Below are 20,270 nucleotides of genomic sequence, written 5' to 3' on the forward strand. Positions count from 1 at the left end.
TTAAAATATTTTGAATCACTATTCTGAAGTCAAAACTTTTAATTTTAACTTATGTAACATAATAATGTGTGCATTATGTGAAATGTGGGTTATGTTTTTCAGTCAATTCTTATAATGAATGTAACAAATATTTCTGGACTTTCTCAACAGTAATTTGACAAAAATAAATCTCAACGTTTCGTCAATTTAGACAATCAGTGGTTAACACGCCCACCTGGCCATTGGCTGAGATTCTGTGCCATCCTGAAAATGTCACCTTTTTGGATTAATAAATGTCTTTCCGGAGCTAAGGCTTTCATGGCCTTCATCAGAAGGCAAATTTATTAATTAGTTTAGTGTTTCACACAAATACTTGCGTATGATAATAAAGCATGCACATGTAAAAAAAAAAAAAAAAAAAAAGAGTATACATTTGCACCAGGTAATGAGAATATGCTTATAATAGCATTTCTCATAAATGTGGAAAAAACCTGCTATTGTGTCTGTTCAACTTGTCATCAGGAGTTTTTCTCAGCACTTGTGAATGATTCCTTTTTGAATGTTCACATGACACCTGACAATTATTTTGTGTTAACTTATCCTATAATACAATCCACAGCCACGAGATATTTTAGGCGGCGTCCCTGCATTTTGGCGGGTCGTGGTAGCTGTGACGTAGTGAGCGTCACAGTAAAGTGGGAGGGGCTTGGACGGCTGTAGGAAGAGCTGTTGGAGGCTCCGGTGTTAGCAGCAGAGTGAGAGTCGTGCAGAGCTTTGGAAAGCTGTCGCTGTTAAAGGCCAACGAGCGACTGAAACTTCACTGCCAAAATGTCCAACGACGATAAAGAGCAGACCATAGCAGATGACTTGGTGGTCACCAAATACAAGATGGGTGGTGACATCGCCAACCGTAAGTAAATGTAGCTAGTAGCCGGTAGTGAGATGAGAGCTGCTCTACGTTAGTCGGCCTGTCGTGCAGCTGTTAGTTTCCCCTCAGCAGCAGCAGCAGCAGCAGCCATGTGGTTTACATGGCGTCGCTATCCTAACAGACGGGCTCGCGAGTAGGTACAGTTAGTTCAGCTCTAGCTCATGTTAGCTCCTCTGTCACTGCTGACCAGTGTTGACGTCGGGTGCTGGACTAGATCTGTCTGTTTAGCTAACGTATGAAGCTATTTGTCCAACTAGTTAGCTCAGCCTGTTGCCTCACGTTACACATGGTAAGCAAACGTTACAAGATAAGCAGGAAGCCGCCAATGTGAAGCCACTTTGACGTCTGTTACAGGATGGTCTTTTTGTGTTGGTTCATTTTTACTTTTAAAGCTGGTGATCTGTTTAGTTGACATAGGTTAGCTGACATGTCTGCTACAAGAATACTTTGAGGTCAAAGTTACAGCTTGCATGTTCCTCTTAACTATATTCAGGTGACATTTTTGTTGCCGCATGAGTGGGAGCTACAGATAATATCCCCTGTCACACAGTCTACGTGATTTTTGAGTTGTCGGTAATACCATTTTAATTAACTATTAATAACAAACATGTTTTTAGTGATGCCATCATATTCATCGAAATCCTATCAACATCTAATATTATAAAGTCTCGTAACACTCAAAGCACTTAAACACTACTTGTCATCATTCACACACAGTCATACACTGATGGCAGTGGCCAAGGTACCACCTGTCCATTAAGACTAACATTCACACACATTCATACACCACAGGCACAGCTACGGGAGCAATTTGTGGTTAAGTATCTTCCCCAAGTGGGTATCAACATTGGCTCGCTGAGCCTTTTGATGGAAGGACGACCCTGCTCACCACTGAACCACCATGTTGATGTGATCTCTCTGAAGAAATATCAGAAATTGTGGGGGCATTGAGTGTTGGTTTTACTTGGTGTTAACACAGTCACTATAACTCATCTGTTTTAGACAATAACTGTTATGATGCCTGGTCTCATATCTACTCCACTTGGTTCCACTTCTGAACCTGATCGTCTTTTGTGTGTGTCACCCAGAGGCTCTTCGTCTGCTCGTGGAAATAGCCACTCCTGGGGTGTCCGTGCTCACCCTCTGTGTTAAGGGAGATGCCTACATCATGGCTGAGACTGGAAAGGTCTTCAAAAGAGAAAAAGAAATTAAGAAAGGTAAGTTAATGATGATACTAGTGAGACTGCTGTCATTCAGATGCACTGAGGTAGACCCGTTAAGAAGAGTCTGGATGCAGTCGGTCCTTCAAATTGTTGACGGAAGTGTCACTCCCTCCATCCGTGTACAGTTTTTTGCTAAACTTGTGGATTATTTCCAAATGAAGACTTGGTGGTTCTCCTTTCCCTCTTCTAGGCATTGCCTTTCCCACCAGCGTCTCAGTCAATAACTGTGTTTGCCACTTCTCTCCCCTGAAGAGTGACCCCGACTACACACTTAAAGATGGGGATCTGGTCAAAATGTAGGCACCATGCTCTGAAATAATGTCACCCCGTGTTTGTCATGTTGTCGTCCCCTCTTTCTGTGACATCTTGGCTTGTATGTGAGGGTATTATCTTGGCTGTTGACTGTCTGCTTCATCAAAAAGGTTTTGTCTTCCTGTCTGTCCTGTGTGGCAAACGACAAGTAAGGTTGGACACTTTTAGAACATGTTTTTTGCAGTTTTTAAAGTGAAATGTCCGATTTTAGTTTTGATGGCCACCCATCTGCTAAATCCTGGTTTTCACATTTTTCTAATGCAATGTTGTGCTTTGAAAAAGGAAGTCAGATTATCTTAGTTGTTGTATTGCCACATGTGTTTTTGTCCTCTGTAACGTTTTTTGTGTTGCATGTGGATTTGCAATGTTTTAAAGTGTGTTGTTGCTTGTTGTATTGCGGTTACACAGTAGGTTTGTATCTTTTATCATTGTTTGAACACTCATATTGTAGACTTCTGTCTGATGCCCTTAATTACTAATTAGTCCTTCACTGTGCTACAGCAAAAAATGAATTAACCTTGGCGTATCGCTTGAGTTTAATGAATATAACAGAACAAATGTTGTATTTGTGGCTGGCCTTCTTCGTTAGTCTTAGTTTTCAAAGTAGTTGATGGCTGACGTTCTGTCCTTCCAGAGTTTGTAAGTTTAATTTATTGGTTCCTGCCGTAACATTTGTAAACTTGACAGTTGGTTATAGGAAGTTAAACTTGTAAATAACTTGTACATGATCAATTTGATTTGTTTAATTGTTATTTCAGGCTCTCATCTCTACTTTTATTCTTTATTTTGTGTAGTGATCTAGGCGTTCATGTTGACGGCTTCATTGCCAATGTTGCTCACAGCTTCGTGGTGGGAGCTAGTAAGGTGAGGACCTCGTTAATAATCTCGCTTTTTTTTCACCATTTTGTGTCCTCCTGTGAAGCACTCCTTTAAGTCCTCATCTCACTGTCTCGTGTCTGCAGGAGAACCCTGTTACAGGCCGGAAAGCTGACGTAATCAAAGCAGCTCATCTTTGTGCGGAAGCAGCTCTTCGCCTCGTTAAACCTGGTAACCAGGTACTAGGAAATGCTTCCTCACAATTTTATTCATGTCTACCATAATGAGTTACGTTTTCTACACCTTTGGGTCATAAACAGATTTAAATCGCCTTTTAAATTATTCATAAGAATCCAAACTGTAGTTTGTGTCCGTCTTTTCTACTAAACCGTATTTTGCATGTGAACGCCTGTGAGGTATTCCAGTTCAACCAGTGTACCAGTTTCAGTATTCCATACAGTATGAATTTTTCATATACTGTCATACCGGTGCATAGACACAACATCTGTTGTTGTTCTGCACCAGTAAACATAATTCATTTTTCACAGTTCAACACTGAGTGTGTGGCAAAGTTACTGACCTGTCAGGGTTCTAAGTTCAGTCATGGTGCAAAATTACACAGCCAAATTGCATGCTGGGACAGGCAAGTTGCCGCAGATTGTTGGGCGGCGAACAGCTGTTTGTGTGGCCTGTCTTCCGAGTTTCTCTATGTCCCAGAATGCATTTTGGCACCAGCAAAAGTCTCTAAATTCTACTGTTTTTGAGTCATAAAATGTAATTTTTGGCAAGCAGTTAGTTGTTTAAGTTACAAATCTGTGGTTGGTTTGTCAAGAATCGGCCGACTTAAAGAATTACCAACGGTTTGAAGTTCTGCTTGCAGGACCGATGAGCCCCATCGGCACCGGGCCGTCCGCCTTCTGCTGCCGGCCGAGAGCAGCCTGATCTCGGCAAAACTTTTTAAAATGATTCGCAGGCTCCGATTTCTCCATAGAGGTTATGAGGATCTAACGAGCAATCTTTATTAGTTTATTATTTATTCACAGTAGTTACATCAGTTTGACGGAGGGAAAGGTTAAGATTACGTTTTTTGTGTGCGAGCTATAACCAGCATGCAATTCGACTTTATAATTTTATAAATGTTTAATTGTTAGTCTTACAAACTGTTTGTGTCACAAAGTGCTGTGTTGTTGTGTTTAACCATGTTCAAGAACGTTAGTTGTGGGTTATCAATTGTTGTTATGAAGTTAAAACACAACTAAAGTTTGAAACATGACTGGAGTTAGAACCCTGACACATAAGTATCCTACTGCGCTTTCAACATTAACCTGTGAAAAAATAATGTTGTTGCCTGCACTTGCTACGGCTCAGCATGGCTTGCTGACTAAAATTCTGTGTAGTTGGCCGGCGGCGAAAAAATACTGTGATATACCGTGAAACCGTCACAATCTTACAAAATACTGTTATAGGAATTTTGGGCTATACCGCACAGCCCTATGTTAAGTAGAAAAGTAATGCATTTTTCTGTGTCTCAGAACACACAAGTGACAGAAGCCTGGAACAAGATTGCTCAGTCGTTCAAATGCTCACCGATAGAGGGTGAGTGTCTGTGTCATGAAAACCACAAATGTTCTGTGTTTGTATCTTTTTAGAGACTATGACTGTTACAGATTCATAACAAACAAGTAGATTTTTTGATACTAGTTTTTTTGCCCTGCTCTTCAAGGTATGCTGTCTCATCAGCTAAAGCAACATGTCATAGATGGAGAGAAGACAATCATTCAGAACCCGACAGATCAGCAAAGGTAAATTCAGTCTTTTTTTTTTACACAAAAGAGGAAGTGGGGTAAATCTGGGACATGCGGTTCAACTCCTGTTCTTTTGAATTTTATGCCAGCGAAGGTCATTCGCTATCAGCAATGAAGCACTTTCAGCACGAATGTATGACCATGCCCTGTGGGGATTTTGGCTTTCAACATAATATAATTTTTTTTAAGCAGGTGACAATTTGCTTTTGATGTCTATGGTCTGATTGGAACGTTACAATATAACCATAATGACTGCTTAGACATTAAGGACCAGCCACTCAAATCACAAAACATGCACATTATCCCGACACATTACATATAACATGTCTTCATCTTGCCAGACTGTAAGTCTTAATTTGATGTTATAACCTCTGAGTCTTGTAATGCAAAACCAATACAGCGGAAATGAATGAAATTGGATTTGTGGTGCTGAAACCAACCAACCAAAATGACATTTAGTGAATTGTAACTGCAAATTGTTTTTAGTTTTTCACTGGCTGCTGTTGACACTCAATTTCAGGAAGGACCAAGAGAAGGCAGAGTTCGAGGTACATGAAGTTTATGCTGTGGACGTCTTGATAAGCACTGGAGAAGGAAAGGTCAGTGTGCTCTCTTAGTACCCATTGCTGCCAAAAGTGTTTTTAATAAACAGACACTCATTGTTTATTATAATGTAACTCTTGTCATTTACAATTAGGCCAGAGATGGAGGTCTGAGGACCACCATTTATAAGAGGGACCCCAATAAGCAATACGGCTTGAAGATGAAAACCTCCCGAATGTTCTTCAGCGAAGTTGATCGGCGATTTGATGCCATGCCCTTTACTCTCCGGTATGAATACCATACTACTAATATACATAATCCACCACATGCTAAAATATAAATGCACTTGCTTGATTTTATCGTCCGCCAGAGCATTCGAGGATGAGGCCAAAGCCCGCTTGGGTGTGGTGGAGTGTGCTAAACATGAATTGGTACAGCCTTTTAGCGTGCTACAGGAGAAAGAGGGTGAGTTTTTACCTCTCCCTTTTATCATGTTTTTGCTTTTTCATATTTCTCTTTTTATTTACCGCCTCCCCTCCTACTTTGTGTCTTTGTTCTCAGGAGAGTACGTAGCTCAGTTTAAGTTCACAGTGTTGCTGATGGCTAACGGGCCTCACAGAATCACCAACGGACCCTTAGATCCAGAGCTCTACAAGTCAGAGCATGAAGTTCAGGATGCCGAGCTACGGGTAAGATTGTTATTTCACTTTACATCAAGCTCCATAATCGCAGAAACTGTCTGCATTAAACATCTTATTACCTTTTTCACTAAATTGTCTCTCCTCTTCCCCAGACTTTACTACAGAGCTCTGCAAACCTTAAAACACAGAAGAAAAAGAAAAAGAAGGTAAATTATTATTTAAACAATGAACCCTCATGCTGTCCCACCATTCACCTTGTCTTTTGTGTCGCCTCACTGATCTGTTCTTCCCTTTGTTACATCTTACAGGCCTCAAAGACAGCAGAAAATGCAACTGGACAGCCAACCGAGGACACAGAAGCCGTAGAATAACAAAATGCTGCCTTTCCACACATGCAAGACCCCAAAGAGAAGCAAAAGGAAATATAACAAATTGCCCCAAACTCTTAGCCCATGATACATCTTTGATTTCACAAATTAAACAGCTGAATTTGAGATCTTACATGGATGCTTAACCCTTTACTGCAGTCACTGAAAGTACCATGTTACTTTTTCATCCCTTTCTTGAGAAATAAAGAATATTTGCAAATAGTTTTACATCTTTGAAAGTACATGTTGCCAAATGGCACGTGTGCGACTGGTGCCTGCATTTGTTTTTTTACTTAAATAAACTTTGGAACTCCTTCAGGTTTATATTATTATGAACTTTCAAGTGAACGGGAGCTTAGACTGGGTCAATGGAAGTGGATCAGTCTGTATTTGTGACATACTGCAGTGAAGGATTAATGGTTGTTAACAATGGAAACAAGTTATCTAAACTTGTTTATATGTGAACAAAGTTTTTTTGTGAAAAACCTGTCCATGAAAATGATTTTCGCCTTTTGTGAGTGTGAAATCACATTTCGATGAGTTTATTCATCTAGTGCTTCATGAAAAAAAAGACCTTTAGCAATTAAAACATTTAATCAAAAGCATTTTCCACTATGCAGTAGCGGGTTAAATAAGTGTTTATGGTTAGTCTTCCATCATCAAGGCTGTCATTTAGCTGAAACGACAGGGTTTTGACCACACAATTATTTTAAAGTATTAACCTGAGCATAAGACTGGAGTATTTGATACAATACATCAGCTCCACTTTAGGGAACAAAACTGATACATTTACTGCCATTTCCCTTGAATTAAAAAAAAAAAGTTCTACTTTTGAAAAACTTTTCTATAAGTGACACCTGTTACTTGCTTTATTACGTCATTTGTCTTGTGAAGCATGACATTTAAGGCTAATCAGGTTTAAAAAAATAGAGTTTTTATGGGTGTCTTGTAGAATTGGACCAGTAAAAGATCAGTTCGGGTCTGGGGTTTCATTTCGAGGGCTGGTTCAGATTTCTCAACAGTGGAATATGTTGAGAAAAGTAAAATCCTGCTTTGTAGCTCAGTCAGTGGGCAATGAAATTGATCTACCGAAATAAAACATTTTCATACATTTCTGTTGGTTTTGTCTGGAGGTTTTTGTCAAAGTTCCGTATTGTAAATCGTTGCAATTAATTATCATGATTACCTGCCTACTTAAGTTCAAATGGTAAATTAAGAAATTGATAGAGATGGAAAATTGATTTTTTTCATCGTCTATTTGGCCATAGTGGGAAATGTTGGACATCAATGATAGCAAACATCTTTATACCAATATTAGATATTTAATAATCTGACATACCTGGCTAGTTGTTTGCTTGATTTCTACAACATTTCTTTCATATTATGATAGATCTTTATAACACAATACTAAATTACATATTCCCTTGATGAAAGTATTTGTTCTACATTGCCCTTTCCTGAACATCAGCATGTTTTTTTCATGCATATTTTTTTTAGATTAGAGAAATTGTGCTATAATCAGATTAGAAAATGTTTTTTTAGGGACAAATTAAACAAATCAAATGTCAAGGTCATCCAATAAGTGTCCTGGAGCTTTTGATCATTTCACACAATACTTATCAGCTAATTATGGTCAATTGAATTTCTGTTACATCTATTTACATTGGTCATTTAGGTATTTTACTGCACTTGAATTAACTTGTATGTTAACTTGTTTGTCAAGTTAGAGTAAAGTGAAAAGTGAAAAGAAACCTTTTAAAAACAAAACATCAGGTCAATATATTTCCAGAACTATAGACTAGTTTTCGTTAAATCTCTTAAAAACGGTGCTCTTTTCATAACATTGCCTTGAACAGGTGCATATTCCATTAAAATATGGTGCCATATGTAAAGAAAATTACGTTTCAGGAGGAAAAACACAAACCTGACCATTAAAACTACATTTCCCGGTTAGCAAAAAACACCAGTTGGCCTCGGCATGACGTCATCACCGGTATAAATATTGCCCTGTTTCTTCGTCACATCCTCTTTCCGTTGCTCCTCTCGCTTTGAGGTATGGAAAACAGCTCCTCTGCCAACTGAATCCACACCAATCCTTAAGTTTTCGTAATCATCCAGTGGTACTAATCATTTAATTGTTTTCTTTTTACAGAAACTTCTCCTCACGATGAGAGCCAAGGTGAGTTGACCAGCCAGTGTTCGTATTTTCGTGTTTTCTTATTTCCTTTTCCTGTTACAGTCAATGCCGCTAGCTAGCATCAGAACGGCACCCCCTGTGCTGCTTTAGCGTGTATGTTGACTGAAAATGTCTGTCTATCCTTGGTCTGTGTTATATTGCGAACATTTCTAAGTAACTCAAAATCCTTATTTCAATGAATTTGTAAAGCAATGAGACGTTATGTGCTACTGCGCAATGAAGGCCCACTTTGGTTGCATGCCCTGATGTTAGCTATGCTAACGTCAATACTCTGGAATATAATGTGTTAAGGGCCAGTCGAAGTATTTGACCATGCCTGTTAAATGCTTTTATTGGTTAGCGCAGTGTGCGTACTAGTGTCTCTGCATCATGTAAAGCATGCTGCGTAAGTGCGAGAGCAAGCATGGCAAATGTGACTGCAGTACTTGTTCTCTAATCAATATCCATTTTGTCTTCCAGTGGAGGAAGAAGCGTATGCGCAGGTAACATTAATACCCTTTTCAACCTTTGTACAACTGCTTAGTTCCCAATATAAGGATTTTTGAATGAAACTATAACTCGGCCCCATGTTTGCCATAATTACTGGATTCAACTATACAAGTCCAGTTCTTTAACAATGCCTCTTGGAATTTGTATTGGCAATATCAGTATCCATTTCTAATTAAAAAATATATATTTACAGCAAGTTTTGCCACTGCCGTTTGCATTTAAATAGTTTACAGGCTGGTGTTTAATTTCCAAAACTACTGGAAATTAAAACTCCTGCAAATTAGTTTTTTTTGTTCAGTATAAAGTGTTGCATGCAGGATTAATTATTCCACAACCTTTACATGGCACTAGTGACATGTTAATGGCTCAATATCTTTTTGGTCTATTGGGTCAAAAATTAAAACACTTGAAAAAAAAAATTCCCACACGCTTTGGACTGTGCAATCAGTTGTGGTCAAATCTAGAAATATTGGGTTGACATTAAAACTCAACCTTCATGTCCCAGTTTAGTTCTTTTGTAATGGGCCATAATTGTAGTTGTGTTGGGTTTGCTATAAATCCATATTTTTGACTTAACAGTTTTTGTACAGCTAATATTTAAATGTTTTCATGACTGCTTTTGTTTTTCAAAAGGCTGAAGCGTAAAAGGCGAAAGATGAGGCAGAGGTCAAAGTAGGCCCCTCATTCCTGCCGGCTGTGATCCCGTCGACGCCGCTCCAGTTGACTGATTTGTGGCTGAAGTGGCGCCTTAATCAGCGGCAGAGACCTGAGCCCTGATATGAAATGACCGCGCATCTCACGGAAACTGCTATTGAAGTCTGACTGGAAAAGGCAAAGGCGTGGACCTGAAATATAAGAACTACAGCTGCTTTGTTCACGGATCATAATGCATTTTATTTACCAACAACTGATGTATTGAACAATAAACACTTGTTTAAAATTTACGACACTGGTTTGCCTTTCAATGAAACTATGAATGTGTCATTTAACTTTACTAATTTCAACTCTACTGCTACTTATTACGTGTCTTTAAATGCAAAAGTGTGTGTTGAATGACTTAAGTGTTGCCATGGCCTCCAATGAGTTCTAGAACTTGAAGGAACTAAAGATTGAAATACTGTAAGGTGCCCCATTACACCTGCATAAAATATCCAATATGCCAGAGTACAGAGCCAGCACACTATTTGACTGCTGCTACATTTGGCATGTAGAACATAAATGCTAGTTTCTAATTTAATGTTTAGTTTATTTTGCTTGGTTGCTTTTCAAATAAACTGGCTTTGCCCTGAAATGGGATGAATTTGCGCATTGGTTTTAACTCATAATTTAAAGTATTGACGTTTTAAAAAACCTTTTCTAGCAGATGGCAACATGCATCTGTTACTCTTTATACAATTATGAGTTAAATATATCCTCGTGCGTAGTTGGTCATGGATTATTTTTTTTCTTTTGACTGAAAAGAAAACTACCTAGCCACTAATCTACAAATATCTATAGCTGTGGCTCACTAGAATCTGCCAGAGAAAAGAAGTGGAATAAATAGTACAATATTTGGTTCTGCAAAATGGAAGGATAAATGAAAGTACTCAACTGAAATACTAATATCTCCGAATTGTATTCAAACACAGTGATTAAATAAATGTATAGTTCATCTACACTTTATGGATTCAGTCGTAATCCAACACCTTGAAATGGTTAAGTATTGCCAATATGTACGATATATACGACATGGATTCAAACAAGTTTAAGTTAAGTTAAATAAAACTAACATTTCAAAACTCGGGTGCTGAAGTTGGATAACTTGTTGAAACCAGAGGCATGGCTGATCTCTGGATTAATTTAATCTGCATAATTAAGGGCAGTTTTGAGTCGCGTGACGCGTCGACAGGGGGCGCACGTGACCCGTTTTGACGCTGCGCACTGAAGACGCCGTAGAAGAAGAGTTAGTTTTGTAAACACAAGGATATGGCTGACGAGAGGGGTGGAGGTGAAGATAACGTCAACGACAATATGGGGAACCAATTACATCTTTTACCAGGTAAATGTTGAATTTATCAAAAGACGGTATGTCTGCTCAGTGTTTCAACAGAAAAGCGGGTTTCTCGTCGCCCTGCTAACAGCTAGCTAACATGTCTTTACAACAGGCCACTGTCAGGCATCACATCCCGACTGACTCGTTCTTTGAACCTCTGCTATCACTTTCTGTTCATTTTAACCACCAGAGTGACTCGTTAAAACGATGAAGTTGCAGCAGTAGTTTGGTTAGGAGGCGCTACAAGAGCTCACTGTGAGCCGCTATGCTTTCTGTGCCATAACAGACAACGAGGAAGAAGAGGAAGATGACATGGAGACTGAAGACCGAGACAGTGAGGAGGCAGAGAAACCCACCACGATCACCTTTGACCCCAGTCTTCCCACGTCACATGCCGTGAGTGATGCCACTGCTACTGTCTTTCTCTACATGTTTACCAATATGCATGTGTCACTTTTACCCTCCCAGTGTTTTTATAATCAGTCACAGAGCTGTAGAGTTAATGTTCTTGCAGCTGTCGTTGTGTTGACTCTGACCCGTGTGCCGGCAGTACCTGGGTTCAGACATGGAGGAGTTTCATGGCCGTACAGTCCACGATGAGGACAGCTGTCAGACCATCCCTGTGCTGTCACACACAGCTGTCATGCTGGTGCCGGGTCAGACACTGCCTCTGCAGCTCTTCAGGCCGCAGGAGGTCAGCATGATGCGGGGCGTCATCCAGAGAGACCGCACCTTTGCAGTGCTTGCACACAGGTAAGAATTATTGCAAATGACTCTTTTGCCATCGGCAATCATTACAGACTGGACAGAGCGCATCGTTTTGTTTGGCGTATAAGTTAAAGGCTTTACTAGTCATGACAGCTATTTGTTTTGAGAGTGAAAGCTGTTGTATAATGTTGCTTAGGAGACAAGAGCGTTTTAACATCTGAGAAAATAAATCCTAATGAAAATCTAAAATGCTGCATGCTATTTGAAAGATCTGGGTATGATTAATGGAAATTGAATGATACAGTGTTTTTTTCTGAGAGTTTTACCATTGTTTTCCCCTAGCCATATATAAGTACAACACCAAAGTATCCTTTTTAATTGTTTTGGGATTTACATTTTAATGGTTTTATTTGGTGTCTGTTTCAGCAGTGATGCAGGTGAGTCGGAGGCAGAGTTTGGGACAACAGCTGAAATCTATGCATACCGAGAAGAACAGGAATATGGCATTGAAACTGTCAAAGTGAAAGCTGTAGGCAGGCAGAGATTCAAGGTCCATGAGATAAGAACTCAAGCAGATGGGTAAGTTTAATTGCCTCATAAACGAAAGTCATGTGCACATTTGAATGAGAGATGCACACTATGAATTAATGAAGACATAATCATTGTGTCGTGGTTCTCACATGGAGTGAGTTGACGGTTGTCCGTAGGAACCCTAAAAAAACACTCAATAATGCTACTCACATTACCCCTTAAATGTAAATGGTATTCACTGCTGGATGGCAACTGTGGTAGAGTGTATTATGATATTATTCCGTGATCAATTTGTCATAATTTCAGAGGTTATCGCCACAGACTGCACATGAAGTGAATTACAAGATCCTCGTCTGTTAAACCAGTTGGATCATAACTCAAAATATCCTATAAAAGTCCAAAAATAGTGGCCGCCGTGTATTGTTTTTTGTCCAGTCTCGCAGCCTGTTAAAGGACTCTCTTTTTCTTTTCCAAAATGACTCGAGGGATGTTCTCATAGTTCACAGCTAGAGGGCAGACTAACAAAAAAAAGGTAAACAGAACATTATACAGTAGTTAGATTGTATATTTACAGTGGTTACTCTTCTAATACAGTCAGGTTTTTTTTATGACTTGTTCATTAAATTGTTAGAAATTTGACACGGCGTATTATCTTTTCTTTTGACAAAGTGGGTGTGGGTGTGTGTGTGTGTGTGTGTGTGTGTGTGTGTGTGTGTGTGTGTGTGTGTGTGTGTGTGTGTGTGTGTGTGTGTTCTGGTTCATTATGACATCTAAAGGTGTTTTATTGCTCATGTGGTGTTGCTTAGTGGATGTTTGTTTGTCTGAGCTCCAAGAAGTTCACTAAGGGCATCCTGGGTGCGGAGAGGTTGGATGAATATGTCTTATTGCTGACAAAGAAAATGCACAGACGCCACCTTTTTATAATCATCTCCGATTTAGAAAACATAATACACCTAATAGCGTTCAACCAGCACTCCGTGTGTTTATTCTGTTATTCATCAGTTCGGTTTAAATCTTCTGTTATTCTCGTTCACATTTTCTGCGTGCCTCACTTTTATTCTACGTCCTATGTTATTGTCTCCCTTCATTTGTTTTGTCAGGATCAGACAAGCTAAAGTACAGATCCTTCCAGAAAGAATCCTTCCAGATCCCCTCTCTGCTGTGCAGCTAGGACCCCTCTCCAGGCTCCACATGCACCCCTCCTTCAAACCTCCGGTTCAGAGCTGCAAAGAGGCCCAACGCTGGTGGAATAACTACCAGCAGGTACATGTTTTACACATGTGCAGCAATAATATGCAACATATATTGCTATGAAATACTAAAAATCACATGATTGTCCATTACAAGGAAAGGAACGTTTGAAGGGGCTCACATGTCCAGACAAAATAAGAAAAAATGACTCCAGCTATAACGATGATTGCTTTTCTCAGTGATGTGATTAATTGAACGGACAAGATTAAACATCAGAAAATAAATAGTGAAATATGTCAATCCTCGATACCCAAAGTCCAAGGTGGCTTCTTCAGGTTATGTTTGACGAAACATACATTTTGTTTGATCGTTTTGGTGTACTTTTGTCCCGGCAATGTGTCATAGTTTTGACTTGTGTTCTTGTCCCACAGTTGAAGCAAATCTTGATGTTAGAACAAATAATTATACAATAGTGTTATTCCAAACATGGTAATTTAAATGTGTAACTTTGTGCACAGGGGCATTGTCATATATGAGTATAAAGTTTTTCACTTTTGGTGTGTATGTCAGAAATCACAATGTGGGAAATGAAGTACTGGATACTTCACTAATCGTTGTATGAAGATCAAATTAGTTAATGGGGCATATGTTTTTCATTGCAGAAGAAGTTTCACTGTGCCAGTCTGACGCCATGGCCACCTTGGGTCTACGGACTCTACGACTCCGTGAGTACTACAGACAGTGTGCACTGCTTGGAATTTGCTCCTTTCTGTATATAAACATCACATACTGTAGGAATGGATGTTAACCAGGTTGTCTCTGCCTCCTGTGTCTCACCTCACAGGAGTCCCTCATGAACAGAGTGAAGAAACAGCTCCATGAATGGGACGAGAATCTGAAGGATGACTCCCTCCCTAAGAACGCCGTAGGTCAGCTGCTGTTCAGTGTATTACAGATGGATGGCAGACACATGCACACATATGTCTTTTTGTTTGTGTTTTTTCTTTTCAACCCTTTCTTTCCCTTGCTGTCTGGTTTCGGTCAGACTTCTCATACAGAGTGGCGGCCTGCCTGCCCATAGACGATGCTCTGCGGCTCCAGCTGCTAAAGATCGGCAGTGCCATCCAGAGACTTCGCTGTGAGCTGGACATCATGGACCGGGTAGGGAAAGGTCATCACGACCCCTCATTCCTACCCGACCACCTCCGCTTGTCTCATCTGCCCCTGCATCCATCATCGTTGTCATCATGTGATAAGATCTGGTCTTTCCGCTGGTGTCCTTCTGCACACACTGTCTCTGTTTTTCCCTCTGAAGTTCTGTAGCTGTCAGGGACTGTACCTGCAATATTTCAGTCCAAAGTTGGCCTTCACAATGTAAACTGTTTAGAAATATTTTTGTGTAAGCAAACACAGTTTAGTTTTACTGCTTGTAACAATGGATTTTAACAGATCTGTAGTAAACATGCAATATACATTAGCTGTGTCACATTCCACCAACAAGAGGCATGTTTGATGTAATATTTATTAACAAAACAGCTACAGAGCAGTAAACGGATATTTCAGCTCCGTGCTATTTTTTGCTTCCTAAATCTAAACACTACATTGTGAATGTAGACTCCGTGGGTTTTGGTCTCATGTGGTTTAAATGTGGTTGTTCTCGGTTTGCTATGTTAAATTTACATGACATGGCAGTTATCATTAGCTTTCTTTAATGAACGTATTATGCATTTTGTTTCTTAAATAACATGTATAATAGAATGTTTTTGCTGCAAAAGTTACAGATAATCATAGGTGAAGGCCAATGTCACACTTATTTATCGACAGCCATTTAGATGACCTCTCTCGCTCACACGCACACACACACACACACACACACACACACACACACACACACACACACACACACACACTTAGTACCGCTGCATCACCAGAAACTGCAAAGCGTTCACAGGATGTGTAAAGTGTTTAATGTGCCTGCTTGTTATCAGCTCTTTCCCTCCTGTCTGATTTGAGGATAATTATCTTCTTTAATGTCATAAGTCTCATTGGTCACACACTGCGGAGCTGAACTCAGGTCATCGAGCTACTTACTCTGGTGGAAACCTAGAGGATGGGGTCGGTTATTATAGCGACTATTATAAGCTTCAACAAAAGGAGCAGTTTGCATTGAGAACATCTGATATGTATAGATCATTTTACACACTTTATTTTCTCCCCTCCTCAGTGCACATCACTGTGCTGTAAGCAGTGCCAGGATACAGAAGTCACCACCAAAAATGAGATCTTCAGGTGAGGACATCAGTGCTTTTGCATGTTGCTCGGTTATTACAAATGCTTTTCACCACAGTGTTAATACAAAGAGATTTGACATTTGTTTGAGAGCTCGATAATTCATCACTGTGCATATTGCATGTGATGTTGCACTTTCTTCAACTGCCTGGCAGGTAGCCAGATTAAGGAGCTGAACATGTCTGAGCATTAATAGAAGCATCAACATTTTTTGACACATAGATGCACAAATTTTCTTGAGATGCACTGATCCATCGGCAGTGGTGGAGGAAGTACTGAAGTTTAGTACTTCAGTAAAAGTACAAGTACCCAGGAAAATTAAAGTAAAATTACTACATCAACAATCCTACTTAAGTAAAAAGTACTTACTTTTAAATTTACTTTAAGTATTGAAAGTAAAAGTACTCACACAATGGGTTGTCTCTTATTGTCTAGGGCTGTACCATTTTGAGACTGACCGGCCACTCTGTCCTTTCTGAAAGGACCTGTGGGGTTAAAAAGTTATCTCGTCGAGCTTACACTCAACAACATTTCATCTGTGTGCTAATTTCATTTATATTCTGAGACATCAAACTTTACTCCAAAATGGTCATAACTGGACTACACATTTTATGTGCTATACTACTACACACAATATGTAGTATTTTCGAGTTTCTAATTAATTCATTATTGTTTTGTCCTTTTATTTAATTCTTCATGATCATTCTTTTTGCCTAACTGTGAAGTCATATTCCCTGCTGACATGTTCTCCCTGCAGCTTGTCTCTGTATGGACCCATGGCTGCATACGTCAACCCTCACGGTTACGTCCATGAAACCCTGACTGTCTACAAAGCCAACAACCTCAACCTGATCGGCAGGCCTTCCACACTGCACAGCTGGTTTCCAGGGTAACTTTGCGATACTTTGAGGCATTTAGCACTCACCCCTCCCTTTGGACTAGTGAATGATAACACACACAATGATTAGATTGACTCTGACTCCTTGTTAGGCCTTTCAGGGCTCTCATAAATGCCTCTTTATAAATGTGACATGTTACATAAAAGGTCAGAACCAATGCTCCGGGGGTCCTTGTCATGCTTTGATACCACATTTGCTTTAACTGTATTCTGATATTGTCCAGTGTCTTGAATTAGAAGCCTTGGTCTTTCAGTGTGGCATCATAATCAATATGGGACACCAGATTTCTGTAGCGAGCAGCCGGAGAAGGAGAACTCTATTAAACACATACTGCATCCATAACAGCGATGTGAGAAGATACTCTGAATGTGTGTCACTGATATGGACTGTGTGATATTTTCTCCTGGGTACAGATGTTCACCTGTGTAATAGATTTAGTACAGTGGCGGGCCGTCAGGGCCTGCGAAACCTTCTCTGCTGGCCAAAACAGAATCAGAGTTATAGCTATTTTTTAATTTAAGTATTTTTTGTGTGGGGTGTGGCCGCACTTCAACAGCTGATCGACTGAAAGCACAGGTAGAAAATCCACGGCCCGCGACTGATTTAGTGTAATTAGTAAGCTAAGAGAGGCTGTGAAATCATAGTACAATATGACTTTAGTGGCTTATTAATACAGCTAGAAAATATCATCACAAAGAAAGCATTAAGTATTTATTTATAAATAAATACATTTAACAAAATGTTCTTCTTTTGCCCTCAGTTACGCCTGGACAATGGCTCAGTGCCGAACCTGCGGGTCTCACATGGGTTGGAAGTTCACAGCCACCAAGAAAGACTTGTCTCCGCCTCGTTTTTGGGGTCTGAGCCGCTCGGCTATGCTCCCCCGTATCCCCCATGGCGATAGGGACGGGGGGAGAGAGGGCGCTCGCCTTTTCTGCCTGTGATGTCGGACCATCAGTTAACGTAAAAAGAAGAAAAATCCTCATGAGCCTGGATCTTCATTCGCTCTCTGGCTGCGTTTACTTTTAGTGATCAATGCATCACGCACCGCCTGTCACACATGGCAGCAAATCCATCATTTTAGTGGAAAGATCAGTAGCCCTTAAAATATCACTCTAAGAGCAAATTGGAAAAAGGAGAAGGAAGTGATTGTTCTCAAAGCTCCTCGATATGTGTATTTAAGTGCATTTAAGTGCATTTTAAAACAGAAATAGAGAATGCTGGATTGAATCCCTTCCTTTGTAGCATCCTAGCATGCAGTTAGCTGATCCGAACATCTGTTCAGCTGATTCCTTGGTAGCTGCAGACACACAAACACAGTTTTTCTTTGAGCTCCTTTCCTTGGTATGATGGATAATTTGACTGCATGCAGGTGAGATAGAGATATTGTTGGTTAAACCAAACATAAAATATAAATTCACTTAGCAGTCAGATCCTTTGTGGGTTACTCAGATATATTTTCTGACGTCAGCTGCTGTCTTTAGAAGAAATTAAAGTGCTATTGTGTGTGTAGATCTGTTCCTATAGGGAATATTTTCAATCTTGGAGTTAAATTGTATGTATTTTTGTATGCAAGAAAATTGGGAAGTAATTTATCTACTCATCCATGTGTGCTTTCTATTATCACACCAGTTTTTTATGCAATAAACAAAAAACTGAGGTGACAATGTGTAATATACTTGATATAATCGCTGTCTGGTTTGTATTCAACCGATGCTCATTGTGCTGTCAGATGATGTACTTCATGAAACAAGCAAGTGAAAATAAGGCATCTTTTCTTGGCCCCGAATGGAGGACTGTTTCTTTTAAAAGTTAAAGCTGATTAACACAGAGCGAAAAGAGCACTTACCCGTCTTCATTGAGTGTCCATGTTGTGTGGCATGTTAAAATAGTGTGCCTACGCTGCAGCACAGTGTCTTTTGGTACGTGTGATGAATCAATGAGCCACAGACGTGAATGAAAGCTTGTAAATTATAAAATTGATGAAGACATTCAGATATAGTTAAATGTTTATTTTTTAGCTCCTCAGTTTTTAGGACTTGTGATTTTGTTGCAAGGTGCTGTCTCATGTTTGTATAAATGTTGCTGTAAATAAGAGGCAGCTAAAGCCTTTGTTGTGAAACCACTGTTTGTAAAATCTGACTCTTATTTTATTTTAGTCCCTTTATGTCACAGAGAATTTTTAGGAAATCATATTTTCTTTAGTGAGCAAATTCATTCGCAGTATGAAATCATCTAGAATGTGAAGATGTTGGTTTGTCTAATTTAATTATTCTGAGTATTTTCACAAAAGAATAGTTCCAGTCTTTATAGATGTGAGTGCTATCGCTACATACTCTCTGGCATTAATGTTATTCTGAATATCTCAAAACTACTCTTAAAACGGAAATAGTTTTCAATTTAAAAATGATGACATGTTTTTCATGCAGCCTAAGCCACGATGTCATGTGGATGTACAGTTCTGAGTTGTGTCGACACTCAATGAAAAAATAACTCATGCAGAGCTTGTTTTGAACAATTTTTTTCTTCTTATCGTCTTTTCTTAAAAGAGTATTCCTTGATTTTACATGAACTCCCTGTCAGACTAAAGAGGGACAGTTGCATTATTTTATAGAAATCAAAGTGGTAGAAATATCCTTTTTTTATTCAATGCATTATTCTGTGTGCCACCAGCATTACCCACAATGCAACTCAACTGCTGGAAATTTGGTCAGATAGTTGTATCTTTTAAGTTGCATTCACTTTTTAAATCCTATTAATATATGTTGGACTCTTCAAACAGTTTCATATCATTTCATGAATGTTTTTTAAAATCCTGTGTTAAGCCTCCTTTGACAATATTCTCTGTCATATTGCTGATTCTGTTTTCACCAAGCTGCCACGCTTTCAGACACCCCAACAATAAAATGGATGTTCCACAGAAGAAAACATTGGTCTGGTTCCAAAGATGTTTTTTGCCTGTTTTTTCTTGACATCTCGTGGACCAGAGTACAAGAAAATATACAGTAGTCCTGTGTCAGTTTCCTGGGTTACGTGTTTCAGCAGTACTCCTAAGGCTGTGTGTATGTGTGTGTGTGTGTGTGTGTGTGTGTGTGTGTGTGTGTGTGTGTGTGTGTGTGTGTGTGTGTGCGCGTGTGTGCGTGTGTTTGTGTATGAAGGTACAACAAATGTCTGTCACAAGAAATCTACAACTAGCAGCACAACATATTACAGTATAGCTGCTCATTATTTGGGCACTGTGTTGATAATAAAACAATAAATGATATAACTATTAAACACAATAAGATTACATAACTGCTGGATTTAGAAGAGTCAAAGC

General features: G+C 39.4%; 2 protein-coding genes and 1 long non-coding RNA gene across 4 annotated transcripts; all 3 read left to right on the forward strand.

Annotated features, from left to right (window-relative positions):
* Positions 1-689: 689 nt before the first annotated feature.
* pa2g4a (proliferation-associated 2G4, a) lies at positions 690-7,732 on the forward strand. Its single transcript, XM_068595259.1, has 13 exons — positions 690-889; positions 1,996-2,124; positions 2,321-2,426; positions 3,237-3,306; positions 3,405-3,497; positions 4,791-4,854; positions 4,982-5,060; positions 5,584-5,662; positions 5,761-5,894; positions 5,977-6,071; positions 6,168-6,295; positions 6,400-6,453; positions 6,556-7,732. The coding sequence occupies exons 1-13, from the start codon at positions 808-810 to the stop codon at positions 6,616-6,618; spliced, it is 1,176 nt and encodes a 391-aa protein (XP_068451360.1). The 5' UTR covers positions 690-807; the 3' UTR covers positions 6,619-7,732.
* An 882-nt stretch (positions 7,733-8,614) lies between these two features.
* Positions 8,615-10,245, forward strand: LOC137796430 (uncharacterized). Its single transcript, XR_011078583.1, has 4 exons — positions 8,615-8,668; positions 8,768-8,794; positions 9,272-9,294; positions 9,935-10,245. It is a non-coding gene; the product is annotated as an uncharacterized lncRNA (long non-coding RNA).
* Positions 10,246-11,221: 976 nt separating this feature from the next.
* crbn (cereblon) lies at positions 11,222-19,856 on the forward strand. 2 transcript variants are annotated; one of them, XM_068595329.1, is made up of 11 exons: positions 11,222-11,339; positions 11,620-11,729; positions 11,884-12,086; positions 12,468-12,620; positions 13,673-13,835; positions 14,426-14,488; positions 14,608-14,692; positions 14,809-14,924; positions 15,988-16,052; positions 16,810-16,941; positions 17,712-19,856. In XM_068595329.1, the coding sequence occupies exons 1-11, from the start codon at positions 11,267-11,269 to the stop codon at positions 17,893-17,895; spliced, it is 1,347 nt and encodes a 448-aa protein (XP_068451430.1). In that variant the 5' UTR covers positions 11,222-11,266; the 3' UTR covers positions 17,896-19,856. The 2 variants fall into 2 exon arrangements, with proteins under 2 accessions (XP_068451430.1, XP_068451431.1); XM_068595330.1 differs by having other exon boundaries at positions 12,471-12,620.
* Positions 19,857-20,270: the final 414 nt, after the last annotated feature.

This window comes from Clinocottus analis, unplaced genomic scaffold, assembly GCF_023055335.1.
Source record: "Clinocottus analis isolate CAN_PGR_092001 unplaced genomic scaffold, fCliAna1.0.p SCAF_3, whole genome shotgun sequence".
Lineage (NCBI taxonomy): Eukaryota > Metazoa > Chordata > Actinopteri > Perciformes > Cottidae > Clinocottus > Clinocottus analis.

Coding starts and splice junctions, on each gene's coding strand:
- pa2g4a (XM_068595259.1), top strand. CDS start 808: ATGTCCAACGACGATAAAGAGCAGACCATAGCAGATGACTTGGTGGTC. Junction 2,427..3,236: donor GATGGGGATCTGGTCAAAAT/GTAGGCACCATG, acceptor TATTTTGTGTAG/TGATCTAGGCGTTCATGTTG. Junction 6,454..6,555: donor AGAAGAAAAAGAAAAAGAAG/GTAAATTATTAT, acceptor TACATCTTACAG/GCCTCAAAGACAGCAGAAAA.
- crbn (XM_068595329.1), top strand. CDS start 11,267: ATGGCTGACGAGAGGGGTGGAGGTGAAGATAACGTCAACGACAATATG. Junction 11,340..11,619: donor CCAATTACATCTTTTACCAG/GTAAATGTTGAA, acceptor GTGCCATAACAG/ACAACGAGGAAGAAGAGGAA. Junction 13,836..14,425: donor GGTGGAATAACTACCAGCAG/GTACATGTTTTA, acceptor TTTTCATTGCAG/AAGAAGTTTCACTGTGCCAG.